General features: G+C 42.1%; 2 protein-coding genes across 2 annotated transcripts in view; one reads left to right on the forward strand and one right to left on the reverse strand.

The window, feature by feature from the left end:
- Positions 1 to 4,085: 4,085 nt before the first annotated feature.
- LOC308321761 (uncharacterized protein) overlaps positions 4,086 to 24,752 on the reverse strand; it is a gene marked incomplete at its 5' end in the record, with an annotated part of 35,270 nt that continues 14,603 nt past the window's right edge. Inside the window, 3 exons of the mRNA XM_080772851.1 lie at positions 4,086 to 4,226; positions 10,640 to 10,741; positions 21,588 to 21,678. Of these exons, the coding sequence (XP_080628977.1) occupies positions 4,098 to 4,226; positions 10,640 to 10,741; positions 21,588 to 21,678 (322 nt within the window). The 3' untranslated portion in view covers positions 4,086 to 4,097. The remainder of the gene's footprint in view (positions 4,227 to 10,639; positions 10,742 to 21,587; positions 21,679 to 24,752) is intronic.
- LOC308321968 (catechol O-methyltransferase domain-containing protein 1-like) lies at positions 16,136 to 16,915 on the forward strand (the record flags this gene model as incomplete). Its single annotated transcript, XM_080773111.1, has 1 exon — positions 16,136 to 16,915. One exon carries the CDS (start codon positions 16,136 to 16,138, stop codon positions 16,913 to 16,915), a length of 780 nt encoding a protein of 259 aa, XP_080629237.1.

Consider the following 24,752-nt stretch of genomic DNA (forward strand, 5'->3'; position numbering starts at 1 on the left):
CCTCAAATAGGGGTGCTGTAGTCAAACGCATATCAATTTGGGGGTCCCTGAGGTCGCATTCTCACCAGAGAGCTTTGCTGCGATTAAAACGAATCCTGCTGCGCATTTTCAGAAAGTGCGCTTCGTTTGGCAGGTGTGAAGGCTCTTTCGAATCCTAATGCGCAACAAAGAACCGCATTTTACTCCGAGCAAAAACGGGGGTTTCGCTTCGCTTCCAATCGCGCTTGACTACGATTCGGTGCAGGTGTGAATGCAATCCGCAGCAAATACAGGAAATGAAGCAAACATACGTCAGGCGGGTGAGGAGCTGAACACAGTTGGAGACGGAGAACGCATATTTTACGCAGCGCAAAGATGTCCCGTTACCGTGGATAGACGTGGTCGAATGAGGAGAGTGGAGACTGAAGCCCTGATCGAAATGAGGACGAGTACATTAATCAATTGCTTAAGAAAACACAAACACTGCAGTGCAGTGTAATAGTATTATAGCCTACAGAATATTCTGTCTGTCTGTGCGTGCCGTAAACATGGAGTGCTGTCACTGTGTGGGGACTAGTGGGGAGTAGGAACTTTCATCTCGATAAACTTGTAAACATTTTGCGCTGCTGTCTGTTATATCAGTGCGCTCAGCGCTGTGCCTCCTTGCCCAAAAGAACAGTGCGTGGCTGCGTGCTTATAGTGAGAGAGCGAGAGAGGGGGGGGGCAGTCCCAGACCGTCGGCACGACACATAATGCACGTTATGAGTATAATTTTATCACCATAGATTTATCATTTCACTGTGTAGGCTAGTTTATGAATGTAACACATTGATAAAGGTTCCAATTGCTGCGGATCATGACAGTGTGAAGGCAAACCGTAGCCAATTAAATATGCAAGAATCCCATTTCTCCTCCCATACGCATTCAAGTCTACCGAAGTATTAGGTGAGAATGCGACCTGAGACTAAAATGTTTGAGAACCACTGTGCTGTGTGGTACTAATTATTTCCTTAGCCTGCATGGTTACACCTTTCATATCCCGAGAAATACAACTCTTAATAGCTCATCATATTTCTTCATTACTTCTCACTATGACTCAACTTGCCAGAGAAAGGCATTCTTAACAACCGTGGCAACACGCTGATTTGAGACATCATTTGACAGCATCTCCATGCTGACGACTTCACACAGTGCACAGGACTGTTTTTTCATGTCAAAGGAGGAAATAAGAATTCTACGCAGCATGTCCCCACCCGCGGTGACGAGAATATGAAATATCATCTTGCGGATGAGAGGTAATTCGCCTGGCAAATCAGTTGATCTCAAGTGTTGATAATTTAAAAAAAAAGAAAAAGAAAAGACAAACATTTCAGACGCATTTCATGTCATGGTCACAGTTGTAGGCTACAACATTTTACATTACCTGATGATGGTAAGAATTATTACATAATATGATGTCTATTGCTGTGTTTTGTGGAGCAGAACATGGTTGAACAAACCTGCAGATAATGTCAGTCATGCAAAAGGCAATCGGCAGTCGTGCAAATAAGACTCTCCGGAATTATATAGATTAGTACTAGCCTAATTATTAGGGACGTTGGACGAGACAGCTGGGTAAATGTATATGCTACTCTATGTCAACACCAGTGGTGGAATGTAACAAAGTGCACTTTGTTGCTGTCAGGCAGAAACCACTTATCTCCATTCTATTGTAACATTTTAGTTATTTCGTAAATTAATGCTTTCTTGATTTATCAAATTTGAATCCTGAATAGTTTTGGTTTACACCAGACAGAGATGATTTACTTTACTCAAGTACTGCATATAAGTAAAAAGTTTGGATACTTTATAAGCTTTTTTTTTATGAATAAAATGTATGTATAATGAATGAAATGTAGTTGTATTTGGTCACTCTACTCTTCTAATGACATTTAGATGGTGTCAAAGGTCATGTCTCAGCTAGACACATGGTCAATTTAACCGGAAAACCGGGTTCAAATCCGGGCCGGTGTAGTAGAGTAAAATGACATTGTGCAACTTTAAGCCCTATTCTATACTTTGGATATTCTAAAATAGCAGAACATGTCACATTGCAACACATTGTCAGCTTCTAGATGTGCTAGATTGACATTGACGATTTTTTGCTCCCGATCCGATCATTTGATTTTGAGGCATGCCGATACCGATTTTTCCCGATCTGATCTTTATATTTTATACAACACATATGCCATGTGAGAAATGTATGTCACTCAAGTCTAGTCTGTTGCCTTTCAATTATTCAAATATCATTGTTTATACATCTTTCTTTGAGATTTACATTAGACACAAGCCTATTTAGACACACTATTTTATTGAAAAAAAAAAAAAAAATCTGATTTATTTCTCCCGATCCCGATCATTAATGATCACCGGATCCGATCAGGACATCCCTAATTGAAACAATTGGAAAATAATTAAAAATATATACTTTTACTTGGTATAGTTACTGAGGCCATTACTTTTACTCAAGTAAAAATGTTGAATACGGCCCTTTTACTAACAGAAACAGAATGTTATTTGGTTGTGAACTTGTGATATTAGTACTTTTACCTAAGTAAACAATCTGAGTTCTTCTTCCACCACTGGACAAGACAGAACACAAAGCTACTGTATGTCTACACACAATTTTACACAACCATGCATACAGAGACTGACAAATGGAGGCTGGAGTTGTACAGATTTTCCACACTCATAAATATTGTTGTTTCTATAGACATTGATAACCGTCATCAACAATGAAGCGAAATGCATTTATTATTCTTAAGTCCCCTTAAGAATAATAAATACAGTATGTATTATATAATCCAGGTTAACGAACCGTGAGTCACATCTTGGATGTCATGTCAATCGAGTCGATGTTGTTTTGCAAAATAAGGATCTCCACAGCGCCATTATGCAAATTAGACTAAATTACCCTGAAATGTCTGTTTGAAAGGACTGTTTACCTAATGCAAAATGACTCATCTGTTCCCGTGTCCTGGAATCAAAGAGTTTGTTTAATGCCTTCCTGTCATTTTTTGATGAATAATAATGCCTCAATCCAACTTTCTGCAGAGCAGTAATAGCAATAAATATAATCTGATGAAAAACTAGTAAGGGGGCATGCCGTGGCAGGCTGGGTTGCTTACTCAGGCTGATATACAGGAGGTAGTGGGTGCAGTTCTGGGGGAAGTATAGCATGTAAGGTGCAACCTTTCACATTTGGAGATATGTGCTGTACAGTGGCATGTCAACATGAGAGATATGTGCTGTACAGTGGCATGTCAACATGCTGTACAGTGGCATGTCAACATGCCATTCCAGAATGCGGTGATGATTATTGTAGGATTAAATGTTTTGTTGACCCTCTCACTAATTCTGGAAGCCAATTACACATGGAATATAAGAACCTTGTTTAATGCACATTGTCACTTGACTGCCAAGATTATTAGCATTTGTGGCGTCCCCTCGGGTGTAAGTGGAATCACTTTTGGCTCTGTGCCCCTCAATGTGTTATTCAAATTTGTGGATCAATCAAACCATGCATTCTGGATGTTTGGAATTGGCGATCGGGAATCATAGCCAATTGGAATGAAATCTGAAATATTTAATGACATAAGTGTGACATAATGTGTAACGAGTTACGTGAGTTTTGGACCAAATCTGTAGGAATAGCAGCACAAAGTATATTTTGACAGTGTACACCCTCGGGTTCAAGAGATATACCTGTACGTCAACATGTAAAGCGGCCTGGTATAGTGCCACCATGAGGTCAATTTGAAAAATAAAAATAAATTGGGGTGGACGGCCACCCATAGCTAGCCTACTGTCTGATCAGTCCTGTGGTTTCCAAGATAAGCTGCGCAGTGCGCACAGACAGAAACACACGCAGACAAACTGCCACCCGGCCTGGCGGAGATGATAACAAAGATGAATGAACAAGAGGCACGTAGACAAGGGGATCACACAGAGTGAAAAACAAAAGGGGGGTTCGGTGGGGGTGGTGCATGTGAGAGACGGCCTTACAGGGATGGGACGGGACACGGGGTGCATCCGTATGTGTACCTTGAAGAGGGGGAAAGGCCTATGAACAGCATGCGCTAATGTGAGCTAGGCTGGATGGTTGCATACTCGACAAGGTCCACAGAGTTCCGTGGGCTGGGAGACGAGGCCAAGGCCGCAGTGTCCAGCTCTGCATACTGGACATCACAGTCCTCGTGGCCAGAGTTCTGGAAGCAAGAGAGGTGAGAGGCGTGTGAAGGGTGAAGCAGCCGCAATGGTACACAAATGAAAAGAAAGATACAGTAATATGAGAGCGGGAGAGACGGATGGTGGTGGATATGAAGCCATACAGATGGTTGAATACATTTTGATGAGAGGTCCGATGTAAGGAGGACATTAAAGCCCTCCTCCTCTCAAAAAACCTGTTTATTACAGTTAACTTGTTTTGGAGGCGTGACTTAGAAGTCTTAGTTTCAGGGACTGCTCCAGGGACGGCTAGAGGCTTACCCCCCCCCCCCCTCCCCACAAACCCAATTGACTGACTTATATATGTAAACCAAAAATCATTAGCCCCCACTCTGAATAAGGCTGAAGTGGTTGATGTATGTTTTGTAATTATTATCAAAATCTACAATGTAACTAGTAACTAAAGTTTTACTAAAGTAAATTCTCATCAGTCAACATATTTTATTTAGAATGACATTATATGCAGTATTCTAATTATATTATAATATCATTATTTTATCGATTATGTCACGTTGGTGCATCGATGCAGAGTTGGGCACGGCCACATTGCATGCATGCATTACTGAATTGATTATTTTTTACACCACTAGTGAAGCATGGCATATCATGCTGTACAATGCCAGACCAAAGGCACACAGAAGGACTGAATGCAAATGCAGATATGAAATGGTAAGCAGGCGTATACAGACATGACATTGTTACACTAAATGTCACGGCAAACACAAATGAACATAAGAGACATGACATCAAAGTGACAAGACCCAGTGACAGAAAGGTTGCAGACTACATTTACACGCAGCAGGGTAATTAGCCTCATTATGAAATTAATTAATAAAGTGTTGTGTAGTGGGGGCTGGGGTGGGGGGCACATTGCAGTCCTGATTATTCATGTGCTTCAGTGACTCCTGTATAGCGTTTGTGGGAGAAACTGAAAATGTGATCACACACACACACCTTATTTGCTTGTACACCAAATAATTTTACCCAAGTTGTTAAAGCCCACCACACACCGGCGGCGCCGCGCGGCGGACACAGCCGCCTCCATAATTTTCAATGAAGCTATCGCACACCGGCTCCGTCCGCCGCGCCGCGCCGCCCCGATAGAACACAGTTCTATTTTCCAGGCGGCGCCGCGCGGCAGACGGTCGCAGACGGTGTGCGATGGGCTTAAGAGTGTATAAACCTGTGATGTGACAATAAAGTTAAATTTCAAGGGTAATGCATCCACTAGTGTAGCAGTGGTTTCCAATATTTTTACTTCATGTATTCTTCATTTTTAAAATCTGGGCCCACTTGAAAATCTCAAAAGCGTTCATGGTCCACCCATCTGACAAAAAGAAAAAGATGCATAATTACAGCTGAATCTGAAATCAGATTGCTCGCAAAAATATTGTCAGGAATGGTTCAGCTTGGAGAGACGTTTAATGTATTATAGACAGTTTACTCACCCCATGGTCTGCTTACTTGCCATTATTACAGTTCAACTGCCTAATTCCCCCGACATAGTATACCCATTGAAAGCTCTTTAAATACAACCTGGCTCCAGCCCTATATAATGAGTGTGTTGCTGTGTGTTTTGTTAGCCCTGATGAAGATCGGTATAGGTCGAGACATGTTGGTTTAAAGATACTATTTTGTAAGAACTATTTTGTGTGCCCGGACTTTTTCTTTAAATACAATGTTTGATTACCAGGAGTTCAGTCAGGAAGAAAATCAGAGCCCCTTGAAAATTTGCAGATATGAGCTTTGGCCCTGGAGAAGAACCCATTAGCAAACCAAACACTCAATAGCCGTCCTGCTCTTGGTGGGGAGCAGGCTGTGATAACATATTCATGTCAAGAGCAGCCCTGATGATTGATTTTTAGTAAGGAGTTATGTTTTGCAGTGATGGATAAAGTACTCAACCCAAGTACTTGAGTCAAAGCATAGATAGGCTACTCCTGAAAAATGGTACTCGTTGTATTGGGCTGTATTGAATACAGTATAGAATGACACCTACAGTATATAGGGGATATAGCTGGCTGCCTGTGGTCATTTCAAATGAACGGTGGTGCTGAAAGTGTTAAAAAAGCATTGCTGTAATTAAAATTTGCCCCAAATCAAACACTTTCCAGAAATGTTCAAAAAGTACCATCATCTGCAAAGACCCGAACGACCTATCTAACTTGAACACCCAGTTGCTTTGAGCATGGAATTAAAGATGATACTTTGATACCCTTGATAACCAACATAGAGAATTGATTATGTGCGGAGTAGAGTGATAGTAATTGAGTTATGCTTCACAGATCAATGAAAAAAAGAGTCATTTAAAAAGCATGACAATCAATCTAAACCAGCATCAGTCGTCTGTAGCGTGCATGATGAACGCCATTTCCAATGTGAAAATAGTGTGTGTGTGTGTGTGTGTGTGTGTGTGTGTGTGTGCGTGCGTGCGTGCGTGCGTGCGTGCGTGCGTGCGTGCGTGCGTGCGTGCGTGCGTGCGTGCGTGCGTGCGTGCGTGTGTGCGTGTTATGGCTTTCAAAAGCAACCAGAAAGTTCCTACCAGTACGGCATTAAAAAAAGAGGCTAAAGTTGAACTCTACACCTGTGGTTCTCAAACGTTTCATGTCAAGGACCGCCAAATTCACATTTTTACTCCATGGACCTCCCCAGATGCCAAGAACCCACAAAAGAAACACATCTCAAATATAGTTTCGCCTCAATAGCAGTGAATAGCACCATTTTGAGGTATTAGTACTTCACTTGAGTATTTTCAAATTGGTCTTTAGATCCCTATACGATCAAGTGATGCCACTCTGTTAACCATCCCAAAAAATAAACATAACGACGGTAGGTGGCGGAGATTTCTCCTATCAGGCCCCTCGTCTCTGCATCTCCCTATATCCACATCCAGTCAGTCAGTCTGGCTCAGTCAACATTCAATAATAAACTAAAATCACATTTTTGCATCAGCCCTTGACATCGCCTATACTGAACCAAGCACTACATTAATTCTAGTCATACACCTTTGCTTTTATTTTTTCATCTAAAATTGTCAAATTGTTTTTATGTGTGTTTTGTACTCATGTATACTGTATGTATAGTTTTAATTTGTTTCATTATAATTATCTTTATTGTTGCTTCTATGTACAGCCCTTTGGGACATGTTTTGGAATATCAGGCTATAAATGAAATGTCACTTGGCTTAAACATATATATTTCATAGGGCCGTGTTGCTCGTATTATGAATATAATTATTGTGGCTGCTGATATAGGCAAACAGATTATTGTTATTGGTCTTTTTTTCCTCTCCTCTGATTGGACGACGATTACACCCCCCTGCCTATAACTCCACAGGATGCACGTTTTTTTTGCCCTCATATGATTGGACAATATACGGTGACATCACAATTAAATATAGAAGATAGAGTATGTTTTGCAATCCGTCCGTCCGCCTGTTATAGCAACACCATCAGGCCGATTTATGCAAAACACATTTCTTTATATTACTCGCACAGATTCTTTCCATACATCACGGAAATCAGTATATACTATCTCTATAGTCACGTGTTTAAAACAGATTTGTTAGACTTTTCATATATTACTCCTACACATTTTGTCCAAACATCACAAATGCTATTATCCTGGTGGAGACCTGTGCCCCGAGGGGCACTTTTTCTAGTTATTGTTGTTATTGGTCCACTACGAGCGGAGGGATTGGTCTCCCGGCAGAGGTGTTGGTTTCTGCGGCAGGGGACACACATTCGACACTCAGAGTTTAATGAACCCTGAGGATTATACAATGTAGATTGGGGTCCCAGAGGTGGAACAAATACATAATGTGAGGTGCATTGTTATTATAATAGGTGAGACATTCACGTGCACAACTCAGCGGTTATTATTGCTTTTGTATTTCTGTTTGACCGGGAAGGAGGAGGAGATAGGCATGATAAAAGTGCAAATAAGTACAAGTAAACTCACGCATGCGCACGCATGCGCACGCACACACGCACATGCACACACGCACATGCACACACGCACATGCACACATGCACACACACACACACACACACACACACACACACACACACACACGATTGCCAAGGATACTAGCACTGACAGATGTTCCTAACTGAGCAAGAAGCTTGCACATAGAACTCCATGCACCGTAAGCAACTATAATGGAAAGAAAATTGATTGATTCTGCAATCTGCTGTTATCTTTCATTCTCTGATTGTTGTTGTAGTTTTGTAGTTGTTTATTACACTTCTACAATGTCTGAGGAAACTCAGACACAATGTACTCATACACAAGATTATCATAACTATATACACTGTTAAGCAAATAAACATTAGTTTAACCATTATTAAAGATTATGTATTAATCAGGAATAAAACGTTTATAACTGTGTTTACTAATAACGCTATACAAATGATGCATTCACTAAAGCTTAACTAATGTGTATTGTTAAAAACGTGTGTTTACTAATGCTTCAAGGTCTCGACCATCATCCCCGTCCCCAAGAAGGCCAAGGTGTCGGGTGATACGCTCTGCGGAGAGGGTGATTGGCCACCCACTGCCCTCCCTCAAGTCATGGCCGACCCCTCCCACCCTGGCCACTGCCACCTCACTCTGCTCCCCTCTGGGAGACGGTTGCGGCTGCCGAAGGCTACAAAAGTCCGCCACAGACTGAGCTTTTTCCCCTCAGCCGCTAGGCTGCTAAATGACCACCCCTGCCCCCTAGGGAGTGTCACCGGACATGTTTGTACTATGTTCCATGCATTTATACTTCCTGCACGGTGTTGTATTTGTTGTTGTTATTTTTGTTATATGTGAAAAAAGGAATAAGGAATGTACACACACAATGTCAAAACAAATTCCTATGTGTTTTACACAATGTCAAATAAAGGTAGCTGAATCTGAATTAGTAATCCAGGCACCTGGGCTCCAATGCATCCTGACTTTGAATTTGCTGCGTGTAAAGCCCCCAAAATATATTTAAAAGTAATATATGAATAATGCTTTACAAATGATGAATTCAGTATTTACTAATGCTTAACTAATGCTTAACCAACGCTAAACAAATGCCCAATAGTGTTATTATAAAGTGCTACTGCTACCAAAAATTTGCACTAAATACCAATAATAATAAAACCTTAAACCTGGCATAAAAGGTGAAAATAGACTAGTCCGTTTTCTGTAACCGGGGGCTCTATGATAGACTGGAAGCAGCTAACTAACAGTTACAGTCCTAAATGTAGGAGCTAGGTAAACACTTCATATTTGGTAATTCAGAGGTGAGTCAGGCAGAAACCTTGTCTGTATGTGGATTTCATAAATATTTAACCTATGAAAAGTATATCAGCTTGTTACTAAATAATAACATATAGCCTACACTGGATCCATTTGATCACAGGTTCTAATTTCAATTTAGAGTAACAGCTTAAGCCGGACAGCGACAATATGCAGGAGTCACCTGCAATTCATCTGCACAGTGCACATGGTCATGGTAAAATGCAAACACAATTACAGAGGATTACAGAGCGCTCTCGGGACAGACGAGGTAAAGGACAGAGTGTGTGGTGACGTGACTAAAGGTCAGAGCATGGAGAGAATACACGTACACACTCACAGTCATACGCACACAGACACACAAACACCCAGGCAGACAGGACTTAGTCTGGGTCAGGTTTAGATGGGAGGTGAGTGGTGCAGATGCAAATGACGAGATAAGGAGCTTAGCAGGAGAGCCTGACAGATTTACCGGTTGGCCTTTCACGTCTATCACATACATTGTGATTGAATTAACCACGATAAAAAAAAACACTCTGTCCAAAAGCAAGGCTCCAAAATGCGTTTATACATTAACCTGCAGTGCCCACTGTACTATAAAGTAAAATAAATAAGATAACAAACGGCATAAGTCTCGGCTTGTTTTATATTTTTATCTCATTAATCTTCATGCTACATGGAATTTGGTTGCTATAGTACAAAGAATGAATTTTAACTTGACAGGCAAATTGCTTTTAAAATTATGGTACTACAGTAGATCCTCCTTAAGCCCTATTCATACTTCGGAGTGCAATGGTGTGGCATGCAGATCTACACGATAACAAGATCTACACAGAAACAACTCATCGCATCCACAGCAAGTTGTGACCTTGTAGATCAGCTTTTCCTGGCCCACAACACTAGCGTAACCGCTTATCCAAGGCAGGCTTTACTTGGACCATCTCTTTCACTCCCATCATGAAACATTACTGAGCACAAAAGCACTGCTCCACGTAACCGCTAATTCCAGTGGCCGAAGGCTAGCTATAGCCTATATGTGAGCTCAGAGTGACCCTGAATGATGCCGAGAGAGAGTCGGGCCTCTGCCTTTTTTATATGGCTGGAGGTGCTTTGCTATACTCACCAGCTTATCAGTGTATGGGGTCGGCTCGGAGGGCGCCATGTCGTAATAAGGAGGCTGCAGAGGAAGGGTCGCAATCTCCTCCTCCTTGTCCAGATGAACCACCTGTGAGAAACACCACAGATCAGAAGGTATATATGTACAGTAGCGCTCAGTGACAAGATCCCCACATACCCAACTCACCCCACGCCTTAAACATATACAGTACAAGCAGAGCCAGTGTTGAACCACAAATGGAAATAACCAGTCAAACAATTGGAGTGGAACTGGAATAGGTATACCGTTGCGAGGAACGCTTGTAAGTCGAAAAACTGTTACTTTTCGGGAAATGGAAGAAAAATTATTATTATAGTCACAAGCTTGTGTTAATTATATTTTCATTGGTTAAATATTTATATAACCCACAGCTGGCACACTGGTTTTGGGTGAAGGTTTTCCAAAATATAAAACATTTATATGTAATTTTTGCATGACACTGTCATATGGCAAATTATTAAACAGAACTCTGATTTATATATAAAAATATGAAATATGAGGATACAAGATTTTGGCCCAACAGCGACAACATACTTGCCAAGGTTAATTTAGTAATCTGTGTTGCACACAGTAAAAAGAAAGAAACATTATCTCACTGGCTGCCGTTTAACTCGTCAAAAGGAATTCATTTGCACACATCTGTTCCCAGTGGCAGTACATAATGAATCAGGCAGGGAAAGCAACTTGTTTTCATTTGACAGCTGCATGATTTAACTTTTTTCTTGTGGCAGCTGCCACACAGAAAATCCATGTAGGCGTCAAAGCATGTTTCCTCAAATTAATTACTGCAGTTGGCGTGTGGAGATGCAGTGCAAAGTTTTGCAATGCATGCAGACTTTGTTTTAAAGCTACAAAGAAAGGATTGTGTTGCATGTGCATTACACAGAAGAATGATTAGAAAATGTGTTTTGCCAATTACACCACAGTTTACTGTGTCTTCTTGTCTTCTCAATTCAATTATCTCATTATTTCCCCCTTTCCGTTGAACTATGTTGCTTTTATTAAAAAGAAGAAAACATTGAATCCATGAACTTCCTGCCTGAGCAGGAAGGGCCTATATGAGCTTGGCAGTTTCTTTCAGAGATAATCCCTCAGCAAAGGGGCTTTTGAATAGAGATTTGCAACAATCATCCCTTTGGCTTTCATCCTTCATGAGAGCATCATCTCTCCGCCGTTGATGGATTTGTGACTGGACTGCAGACACAGTAGTTTCAATTTGAGAGACCAAATTAGGTGTTTTCATTTGTCACAGGGTTTGAACAGCCACAGGTACTGTAGGTACATCTCATTCTCTCAACGTTTGAAAACCTTTCAGACGCTGCGAGAAACAACAGCATTTTCAAAACACAGACACCCTTTCACTGCAAACGGATTACGCGATAATGAAAGATTATGGCACTTCATGTCAGAATGGAAACGCAGTGAGTGGCGCTTGAAGGCGACAATATTAACACAATGTGCCAACCAGTCAGGCTCTCTTGAGAGATGCCGGTGCTTTCCAAAGGAACTGTGCATACGTGGCTTTCTGAAACAACTTTTAAATGTCCTCAAGGTGAACCAGCACTCTCATATTTCATGGTTAAGAGGTATTTATGCACTCAATTGTGTAAATGTCTATAAACACAAACTGGAACTCGTATGACAAAGTGAAGACACTCGTCACCAAACATTATTAGGAATGAATGAGGCATTCAGGTTCCGACAGAGAGCAGGACACATTGTGAAAAAGAATGGCGTCTCATTTTAACTGGATAAACAGTTACAGTATTTTTGACCTGGAAAAATCACAAGCATGCCTGCTGTCAGGTCTCATTCACACGTACCAAACACCAATCAAGCAAATATTTGGTCGTTTTTTTGGGCCACCACAATGCTTTTCCAATGGGAGTCACATGGTTTGATCAAATATGATCCTGGCACTCAGGAGTAAAAAGGAGGAACAGCCTTTATTAAAAGGCAACTGCCAAAATGTTTCGACCTTGCAAGATCTTCATTTGGGCAAAATGAAATTAACAAGCGTTACTTGTCACAGTACTCTTTGAGTCTACTATACTGAGTCTTCTGATCGATGAATCAGTCATCAAATTATTGGCTTAGGAATGCAAGTTATGCAACAACAACAAAAACAAAAACAAAATCTCCATGAATACAAGTCTTCCTACATGGTGTAATTGATAGAAAGTTTCGGTGAACTAGTCCTTCAAGTGGTTAATTAATTTACTCTTTCCCTTCCTAGAAATGTAGTGGAGTACAATATATGTGAAATAGTGGATTGAAAGTTCGACAAAGTATCCAAAAATACAAATACTCAAGTAAAGTCCAGGTACTCAAAGCATTTAAGTACAGTACTCAAGCAAAAGTACTTTAATGTTACTGTCCACCACGGACAGTAGGTATACATTATCCTTACTTGTTCATGATCTATGCCTTCAAACAGTGCAGATTTACATGCAATCAGATGAGAACACAAAGCATAATGCTTTTAATGCTGCAGGTGATCCATATGTACTGCTAATTGAGCTGTCCAAAGTCTGTCAGAGTTCATGAGATATTTCATGTCACAGCGATGAAAAAACGAATTCATGAACATATGTTTATACTGTACAAGCTGAAAACATAGTAGCAGGGCATTACCGGGGATGTATTGTTCTGACAACGTCGACTAGCATGTTCAGGTTTTGGTACAGCCAGCATTGGCCGGGTTATTGCATGGGTGAAATAGGCCATTGGTTGGTTCTCAACATCGGGTCTTAGGGGTCAAACTGAACACTGATATGGGTCTGTAACTCTGAGAGTGTATAAATGGAACCAAATGGGTGCATTTGGTTCCATATGTACAGGTATACTGTACATTTGGTTCCACATGTATACTACTGTAGCTCTTAGAGTTAAATTAACACTGATAATTTTACAGTGTACTGTATATTGCGGTCCCAATGATTACAAATAATTCCATTTTCACTCTCAGAGTTACAGGGTCCATTTTGACGTAAAACTTTGCCCAACAATAGGCCTATACAGATTTGTGCTGAAGGCAGCGATTGTAGTTTTTTTGTGGTGTTTTGTGGTATGTGTGTGTGTGTGTGTGTGTGTGTGTGTGTGTGTGTGTGTGTGTGTGTGTGTGTGTGTTTGTGTACCAATACATCAGAGACACATACTTCCTACAGATTACAACAACAACCGGAGATTTTGAAAACATGACCAATGACAAAAAACTCCCATATCTGCTGGGCGAAGTACAACAATGTGCAAACACAGCAGCAAGATTTGTGAGTTGCTGTGATAGGAGAAGGATATCAAATGGAACACAACCACCCTAAAGACTAATCATTGTGTATATTCCTGCACTATACCTACATCGAGTGATCTTGGTATGCGTGAAAACCTTATGCCCATACCCAACACCATGCCAAAAATCTAAAACTTGTCACGATCTTGTTGATTTCGGACGAATTGAGACCCAGCTAGTGTAAAACTGAACTGGTGAGAGACTAATTGCTCTGTGCTGCCAGTCACATTGGACCCATGGCAATTTGCATATCGTCAGAACCGATCCACCGACGATGCAGTTGCCCTGGCGCTACACTCTGCACTCACCCACCTGGACAAAGGGGGAAGAACAGATGTGTCCGATTGCTCTTTGTGGATTGGCCACATGGCCTGCACCCGGCCATGTGCAGCTGGATAGTGGATACTGAACTTTTTATCAGATCACCTTCAGGTGATGAGAATGGGAAACATCACATCGGACCCCATGACTCTCAACACGGGAGCACCCCAGGGCTATGTGCTGATCCCTCTCCTCTATTCCCTGTACACACATGACTGTACGGCCACGATAGACGATACTACAGTGATCTCATAGAAAACTAGAACTGCACTCTGCCGAGTGCATACTTGCTTGTTGCACACTAGTAGGCCATAAATTGCCTACTAGTGCGCAAGCAGAGTGCGCAAGTACTTTCAACCGCTACAAACTGTCAAATCTCAGTTTCTGCCTCTATGTATATGTCATTTGTAAGTTGATTAGCGGTATACTGTGGTTACTTTGCGCCCTATGCACCGTCCCAGCCTTTTCGATGCGTATGCACCGTCCCAGCAATGACTAATGACTAGACATACGTATACATATACATTATACTATATAGAGTATGTAGTTGTAATTTGATTAGCAGTATACTGTGGTTACTTGGTGCCAAAAAGTGACAGCCAAGTTTTTTTCAACCGTTTTTATGTGTATGCAAGTCTGTGCCTGGTTTGCTGGGACCAGATACCACAATACGTCATCGTTGAGAGCTGGGACCAGAGTACATGGTGTGTATATGTATGACTAGCTCTCAGTGATGACGTAATGTGGTATCTGGTCCCAGCAAAACAGGCACAGATTTGCATACACATAAAAACGGTTGAAAAAAAACTGGCTGTCACTTTGAAGAGACCAAGCGAAATTATTACTTGCTCGCTCTGCTTGCGCAAGTAATAATGACGAGACGGCCTACATATGTAGCTGAGGTTGGCACACTGACACAGTGGTGTCAGAAAACAACCTCGCTTTCAACGTCAGGAAGACCAAAGAGCTGATCGTGGACTTTAGGAAGCAGGAGAGAGCACGCACCCATCTTCAACGACGGCGTTGCAGTGGAACAGGTCTGTGACTTTAAATACTTGGGGATACACATCTCCAAGGACCTGAAGTGCATGGGCAACACACACCAAAAAGTGGTGAAAAAAGCCCAACAGACTTTATTGCCTCCGCCGCCTGAAGAAGTTCAGAGTGCATGCACCCATCCTCAGAGTGTTCTACAGCAGCACCATAGAGAGCGTTCTGACAAGTGACACCACCGCATGGTTTGGAAACAGCACCTCTGCGGAACGCAGATCACTGCAGAGTGGTGTGTACAGCGCAGCGCATCACATCGTAGGAGGGGAGCTTAACTTCCTATAAACTTTTATTTATTATGCACTCACAATTGTCATGTTATGTTTTTCACCCACCTTACTTGTGATGTGAATAAAGATGGTCACATCTGATTCTTATTCTGAATGGGGGCACAATACAAATACCAAACCAAGATATAAATCTAGGGCGGTAAGGTATCTCCGAATATGGACTTGACATGCCGATGTGGGCATGTCCATATTTGGACTGATAATGAGACATGAACCTTTGACGCGGTTATTGCCTCGACAGCGCATCACAAATATCGAGTCCATATATGGGCATATTTGAGCACCCGCCACAGATGTGCCCACAGACACAACACACCCACAGCTTGAACTTTATATATAGTAGATAACGAGATCAGCTTAGCCAGACCACTATCAGGCTTTAAAGCACTTATCAACTTAAATCCTATACTCTGTTTGACTGTGGTCCACCAGGGCTGTACACTAAGTCTCTGATTTGCAAACTCAAGCTGCAGCACAGGTACTGTGTCAAAAGAGCCACGGGTAGTTGTCAAAATGTCTTTTCAGGATACTTCCAAAGTGGCACTGATTGGATCCGCCACACTAGGAGCTATATTTGCAGCTGGTTATTACATTGGGAAAAATACATCGACATATTCCAGCATGGATATATTCAAGAGTCATGCTGGGGCAAAGGACAATCTACTCGTGCAGTATGTCCTTAATCATTCAATGAGAGAACATCCAGCCCTGACAAAGCTCCGGCTGAGGACAATGGAGGATTCCTCAAATTCCATTATGGTCGCCTGTGAGCAGTCACAGTTCATGGCTAATCTGGCAAAACTAGTAAAAGCCAAGAAAGCAATAGAGATTGGCGTTTATACTGGTTACAATGCTCTGAACGTGGCACTGGCTCTGCCAGAGGATGGAGTTCTGGTGGCCTGTGATGTCAATGAAGACTACGCCAACATTGGCAAACCATTCTGGCAGGAGGCGGGAGTTGACCATAAAATCCACCTGCACGTACAACCAGCATTGCAAACTCTGGACGACCTCATAGCGTCTGGAGAGTCCGGAACGTTTGACTTTGTCTTCATCGATGCAGACAAAGTCAACTACGATAACTACTACGAAAAGTCTCTGCAGCTGGTGAGGAATGGAGGCATCATTGCCATTGATAATGTGCTGTGGAGTGGGAAGGTAGTGAACCCAGCGCATCATGACTTGGACGCACAGGCCATAGACAAGCTCAACAAAAAGCTGCACCGCGATGTTCGAATCAACCTCAACATGCTCACCGTGGCAGATGGCCTTACGCTAGCGTTCAAGCTGTAGATCAGTTCACGTACCTCCAAATAAAATGTATATACTTGGCACTGGCAGCGGACCCCCTTCTGAAACTATTTTGTGCCAGGGAAGATGTCTGTTAAACATTATTCCAAATTGTTCAAAGATTTTCAAGATTTGTCAAAAAAAAGAAGAAAAAAGTGACACATGGTGGTGAACAGACGCTATAACGCTATTTTCGTGCTTTGACAGACCGACCCAGGGACACACATAGCTGTCTATAGGAGTGGTTGCACCACTCAAAAGAAAAGGTATGTACAGGCTCACTACGCGTCACATAACGTCATGTTATGAGCTTGAGGATATGGTATCTTTGAATAGCCAAAGTGTAAAATAGGGTTTAAGTGGTTCAACTGATTGTGATGCTAAAGACATTTTCCTGGGGACCCCCTGGAACACCTTCAAGGACCCCTGAGTGTCCCCAGACCGCACTTTGAGAACCACTGCTGTAGATAAAGTAAACAACAAAAGTGTATACTTGAGCATTTTGCTTCATGGTAAAGCTCAGGTCATTATGCTACCATCTTTCTGCCAATTATATTGTGCATGTATAGACCTACTGGTGAATAGGCTTTGATTTTGACCCTATAGCTTCAAACTAGGGATGTCCCGATTTTTTAGTTGCCTAACGATTTGAGATAGGGGTGCATTTGTTGTCGTCATTAATGTCATTGGCTGCACCATGTGTTCAGAGGTTTGATAAGGGGCATCAGCCTTTCCTTTTCATTGTGATTTCTCGACGTTTAAAAGGAAACCTGGGCGATAAGAATTATATGGCTTAAAACATTATATTATTATTATTATTATTATTATTAATGCCCTCTATAACAAAAAATGTAAAATACTTCTTCACTTTAAAAATTGTTAATATTTTAATCCTAAGGAGGGTGCCATTTTACAGTGTCTGGCGCAGGTATGACGTCACACGTACTTGTGTAGTCAATCTATATGGATACTGAAATGCATCAAAAAGCATGTGCTGCTTACAGAAGTAATTAAAACGTATTAACACTAACAGTTTGCAGAAGTACAGTACATTTCAACCACAACTCAATACAAAGACTGTTAACTGTGAGTGGACGACCCAATAAAGCATTACATTTGTTTACAAGAGGGTCCACCTTGTTCAATTCATCAAAAACAGACAGACACTATCGCTATGCTATTTATTGATGACAAGTCAACGAGACGAGTGACGTCATACATGCGCCAGACACTGCAAATTGACACCCCCCTTAGGATTTAAAATACTATCCTAACTATTTTTAAAATTAAGAAGATGTCGCATGTGTTTTACATTTTAAATTTTAGTTATAGAGGGCAAGTATAATATGTTTAAAGCCATATAAATCTTATCACCCAGGGTTCCTTTTAACAGCATGGACGGATCATCTCCCGTTCTGTGCCAGAACAAGAGTACCCAAGTGACAGAATCTGTGTAAATTGTAACCAGTAGCCATAGTGTCGTTTGTTCACCATCCCGACCTTACCAGCGATACTCAAACTGAACTGAACTGCATTCTACTAAACCTGGAAACTGTCATGTCCTTCATTATGCACATGCACTCATCTACTGTACCAGCAGCACGACAATACTCTTTTTTTGTTACCTTTTGTATGTTCTTTGTTTTAATAGAGCAATGCAGTGACATTAAAAAATAATCTAATTCATACATTTGAATACTTGAGTATAACTATGACTTTAACTGAATAAACAGTTAGATTTTTGCAATGTTTTTGTAATGTCCATTCATTATGCCAGCAGTTATTGCTGGAGGCCAGTTCATACACTCATTTTAATTCTCGTCCTCTGTACATGACATTGCACAGACGCCAGGGGCTGAGTGGTCATATATGTTGATTGAAGGGCCCCGAATTCATATGCAGACGGAGCCAACCAACTATAGCAAGCATATGCTTGGGTTTGGGGAAAAGATGATGGCCTCCTGGATTTTTGTCATCGATTTGGCCATCACCCTATCCCCACAACTCCACAAACGCCCAGAGTGGAGGCAAAAAAACAAGGGCATGCCACCACGGGCAGATGCTCGTGCAAGACTGCTTCGCCAACACCGGAGGGGACAGCCATCATCACACAGTGTTCTGTTAGATCGTCATCCAAACCGTTGGCAGTCTGGTTCACTCCATAATTGGCCACCAATACCTATCATTTCGTTTTCAGAACAATTTGGCGAGTGCCAAAGTGCCATCCAACCGTTTCTCTCATTTCTTTGAAAGTGTCCATGTCTCAGAGCCATAGAGTAGAATCGGTTCAACGGCCGTCCTAACTATTTTTACTTACTAAGCTGGGATGACCAGATCTTATGCATGTCATTGCTGGGCAGGCTGATCAGGCCATACCCTTCCTAGTTTGAAAGTCCTTTTGGGAAGAAGATATGAACCCAAATACTTATAGTCATCAACCTGTTTCTATTTTACCTCATGATGTACGATGATAAGAGCGCCCCTCACTTCACACGGGTGTGATTTTTGAGGGGCACAGCTTTTGTCCTCACACGTCTCAATATTTGCCATCGACAATGAAAGGAGAAATTAGGTCACTTTTCCGCCAAATATAACGTAAATTAAAACATTAAACGCCATTGACAATGAAGGGAAGATTTACATCATATGTAGACGAGCAAATCGGCTAACCAATCAGATGTCGGTGGGAACGCTTGGCCAATAAGGGACCACCATTCTTGATGATGATGTACGATGATGTACGATGATGATGTGCGCCCCTCAGAATCACACGGGTGTGATTCTTTGGATACTGTACGGCCGTGAAGGACAGGCAGGGTGGATTATATGTTCAAAGTCAAATTCAGAGTTAATTTGATACGAGTTCAGGATATACGCGATGCCTGTCCTCTAATTAGTAGCAGTACTTGATACTCGATACAATGACAACTACAATGACTCCATTAGGACCAACATGTAATGTTATACAGAGAGGAGTGATGGCATACGATTCCAAATAGGTCGGAGATGGAGATAATACCCCCACGAATCAACCATGCATGCAGAGTCCAGATTTTGGACCCAATCAGGTTCCGTGTGTTCCGGGTTAGTGTCGTTAACTGATTGCAGAATGAAGAGGACGTCCTTTTTTTGTTACGCTGATTGGCTTGAGAGGTTGTTTGTCTACACTGTACTCCCTCAACCAACCATGCATTAGCAGGGTCCAGACTCCACAAAAAATTAATGGAGATTTCGATGGGGAGTGGTTAACCAGGCTACAGAAATCTTTGATGTTGCTTTTTTGAGTGGATAGAGCAGATCATACCAGTAAGACGCGCAAACGTGGGAAGCGAACGCAGCTCGTACATATTTGGGTTTTTTTAAGATTTATTTTTAAGTTATTATTTTTTTAAGTTAAGTTATTTTTAAGTTACGTTTTTAACTTAGCCATAACCATATAAGGAGTCCCCTAAAAGCAGCTATACGTCCAAATATGGAGTGTGTTGCATCAATCACAAACAAATCACTCAGCTTTATGGGCACAAAGGGGGGGCACACACATGGACACACACACAGACAGACATGATCTGCTAGGTCTCATAGTAAGTGCTCACTGCATTCGCAATCACTGCGTTCGCAATAATGAATTAATTGGGAGATCTAAAGGTCAGAGGTCCTTTGACCTCCTTTGAATGACTGTGACCTTCAGTTCTTGAGCGATTCTCACAACCCTCTACCATATTGCCGAATTTAGTAGAAAACGAAAGCACAGAACTGCCAAAACTGTGAATAATTGCAGAATAAGTACAAAAACAAGGGGTCTTCACTTTTAAGGATGCACATTTTGACAGCTCCAAACAGCAAAATCCAGCATGACAATAATAATAGTTTCACAATGTACTTAGCATGGTCAAGTGTCATCCCGTTGACGTTGACGTCCGTGTGAAACACTAATTTATATTCGGCATCCAACATGCTGCCTCTCCTGTAGAAATGTGCTAACATTTCAGCGACTGTGTCACTGTTTGAGTACCTGCATGTAACCTCCCTCCCACCTTTTTTTGAGGGACGCTAGCCCCTCCTATATATTTAGCTATTAGTGTCGATTTTCGTCTTACACAAACATTAAATTCCCATTGACAATGAATGGAGAAATTACGTCATATGTGGACGAGCAAATCAGCTATTTTTGTCCTACACAAAGTAATTCCCATGGCCTGGGCCGTGGCTCAGCGGTCCAGGCACCTTGGCCGGTTGTCCGAGTCTGGCAGTGTGCCGCGGGTTTGACTCCCGATCCAGACGGCCTTTACTGCATGTCACCCCCCCATCTCTCTCCTCCATTTCCTGTCAGCCTACTGTCTGTCCCTCTATAAAATAAATATATAAAATAAAGGCGAAAGCTGAAAAAAAAAAAAAAAAAGAAGGTTCCCATTGACAATGAATAGATAAGTTACAGTTGTTACGTCCTATGTGGACGAGCAAATAGGTACATTTTTGTCCTACACAAATTAAATCAACGCAAAATCAACATGTTATGTCATTTCAAACGGGTGTGATTTCTTTTTACAGAAAGATTTACATAACTTTTTTGGCTAAGTACTTGGACTTGTACTTGTATGTGTGTGTGTGTGTGTGTGTGTGTGTGTGTGTGTGTGTGTGTGTGTGTGTGTGTGTGTCTGTGAGATCTGGACCTTACCTGTATGTCATCAGATGTCAGGTGGCCCTTGTCATTGCTCTTCTTTTTGGGAGGGGGAGGGGCCGGCTTGTGGGCAGGTGGGAGGTCGGTCCTGTTATAGGGAGAGCAGAGGACAGACAACATGACACACAGCACGGCGGCACAGTGACAGATCTCTGCTTCTTAAGTTCCCTCACCTCCTACAGCACTCTATAATGAGAAGACCTGCCTGCACTTGCCTTTTTCACTCCCTTTTTCCTTGGGTTTTGATAGACCTGGCGTTTCGGGGGGCTTTTGATGCGGCGGCAGCCATCGGCCCCCCACCCCCATGCCCTTTCAACGGCTCTCGCTGGAGAGAGGGAGAGAACTGTGCTAATGAGGGCCCGACTGTAATTGGACACTGAGGTGAGGGGAGGGGATAGGAGGGGGGTCAGGGTGGTTGGGTGAGGGTTGAGGGCTTGGGGACAGGGAGAAGGGCAGTGTGTGATTAAGTGAAGTAAAGTCCTCGGCGAACAGCGCTTCCCGCAGTGCCACAGGAAGTATACACACTGGCCGCTGCGGGTGCCACGGATTGAAAGTTTGTCACGTATGATATGTCTTCAGCCGTGAGTCAAGTCTCCACACCCCGCGGTCACATGCAGGCGCCCACCCACCCACGCACCCATGGTGATATCTGGATGACCAGCATAGGCGCCGGAGGAGGGGTCGGAAGGGCCTGAATGTCCCTCCACTATTAGTGTGGAGTGGGGACTCAATTGCGATTGACTGGTCTATTAATACATTTTCCTCGACCGGCCAGAGGTCTAGAACCCCACCGTTCCCATTGTGTTGTGTTGTGCTGTGCTGCATTGTTGTGTATGGCCTGCATTCTCTGCTTGCATGCCTCTCCAGCAATGACCATGCTGTTGCTGGCTATAGTGGCTATACGTAACTCGATCAACAAGGTGCCAGACAAGCTGTGTATGGCTGTGGATGTGAAATAAGCTTGGGCTGCTATGAAGTGCTGCTATGATGGACTGATAGGGGTCTATCATCTATGTGTCTACGGGACCCGACAAATCTACCGGTGATAGCAGGCAAACAGGCGATGGTCGAAAAGTGTGAGGAGGAACGTCGCCCCAAAAAGATAAAAATAATTCATCTTTTCGGGCGATAACGGGTGATTGGGCGATGTGTCGGTCGACGCTCGCCCGCTGTTAAAACGCACTGTAAGGCTCTGGTCTCAGCCACCGCAGTGGATTTTTTGACATTCCGTTTCTCTCCAAAGTTGAATATTGCCTCTACTGTTGGAGCAGCCATAAACTACACAGGTTCATCCCAATGTTCTGGGCATCTTTGTAAAGTTAGTGTTAGTAAAAAGCAGGTAAAAGAGTAACGTTTGAGCAGACTAACATCAGTCACTCTACCATTCAATGTAGTAGAAGACCTGGCTGTTTACACCGTCTCTGCCTACAGGAAATGCGTTCGCTGCGACGATGAGACACGTTTCTGAATTTGTAAGATATTTATACTATGTTCATTATTTATCCTCTTTGTTAGTAGTCTACTAAGTGATGTTTATAATTTCAAATGCAATCCAATGTTTCATGGAATTCTTCTAACTTTCACTATGGAGTAGCCTAAGAAGCATAGAAGAATAGAAAGTCTGATATTTAGACTACTTTCATATTTACAATCTGGTCTTTATCCAGGGCTACAGTACTTAGTGCTTAGGCTTACAGTAGCTTACTAGTTAATTAAATCATTATGCACACACACACACACACACACACACACACACACACACACAAATGTCCCCGACTCTTTGTGCGCTTGATGTCTAGTACTGATAATTTCACCAAGGCAGATGCCTGCAGCACCAACCAGCACTGTAGACACCTGGACAGGCTTGGTCCAATATTCAACCATATGGAGGATCGAGATAATTCTGTGACATTTGGTAAATATCCTTTATATAAACACAGTTTATATATATATATATATATATATATATATATATATATATATATGATCAACAAAAATGTACATCACAAAATAATTAGTGTTTAAATGTATACAGTGTACATAAATCATAACATTTAGAATAACTACAATGTATCTTTTGCGTGAAAAAGAAAGAAATCCGCGATCCTCACATTGTACACACACCCACAACCCCAACCATAATATCGCTGTAACAGGCTCAAAATGTTGGATAAATGAGGTGACAGCCAAAGATTTGAAACCACAAACTGTTTGCCTTTTAATGTGGTAGATAGCCACAAGGAAATAAACAAGATAAAACAGATGCATGTAATGACAGACGATATCTCTCCTCAGAATGTTTTTTGGGGATGACTGATGTATCCTTTGTGCGTCAAAACAGGTGTGTAGTCACACCCAGTCTCACATCTGGGTGTGACCACCAATTATTTTGACTCAGGCCAGGTGTGACTGCTTACAGTAAATCAGCTCACCCCCACACTTGTACACATAGACATACTGTATAAAGGCTCGATGGCTCAAGGTGCAGTAGTCCTACAGTACAGTACGTTATGTGGTAGCTGGTGATCAGCTCAAACAAAAATATACTCATAACTCGCTCAAGTTTTGACGGATTTACAAACGGTTTGGTTTATTACATTACAGACGTTATCAACATGCCTATGATTCAGGATGCTTATCTTCTTAATGTTATTTTTTATATGAATGTCATATAGGCTAAAAGCATACAAACCGTTTGAAAATTGAGCCAGTTACATTGTTATTTAAAAAAGACATGCCCAATGGACACAATGTTATGAGTGAGCGAGCTGGACTGCAGCAAGATGGCAGCCACATAGCGACGTCGCTCTCCATTGGCCAGCAGCGTGGGTGAGCCAATTATCTATGGTTGTTGTACATCCCTTCAATTTTGAATCTCACTACAGGCCTTACACAGAGAACAACAAAGCTTACTGTACATGTCAATATAACAAACAAAGTTGCTGAAGCACTATAATTCCTCATATTCCATCAAATCAAAATGTCCACTTTATGGCCAGTGTCAGTGACACGGTGATGCATGCAGTGGGAGGAAGCCGATAATGAAAAGGCAAATCTGTCTGCGTGTGTGTGTGTGTGTGTGTGTGTGTGTGTGTGTGTGTGTGTGTGTGTGTCTGTGTGTGTGTGTGTGTGTGTGTGCGCGCGCGGTGCGCGCGTGTGTGT

Source organism: Protomyctophum bolini, assembly GCF_963924005.1.
Source record: "Protomyctophum bolini genome assembly, chromosome: 9".
Lineage (NCBI taxonomy): Eukaryota > Metazoa > Chordata > Actinopteri > Myctophiformes > Myctophidae > Protomyctophum > Protomyctophum bolini.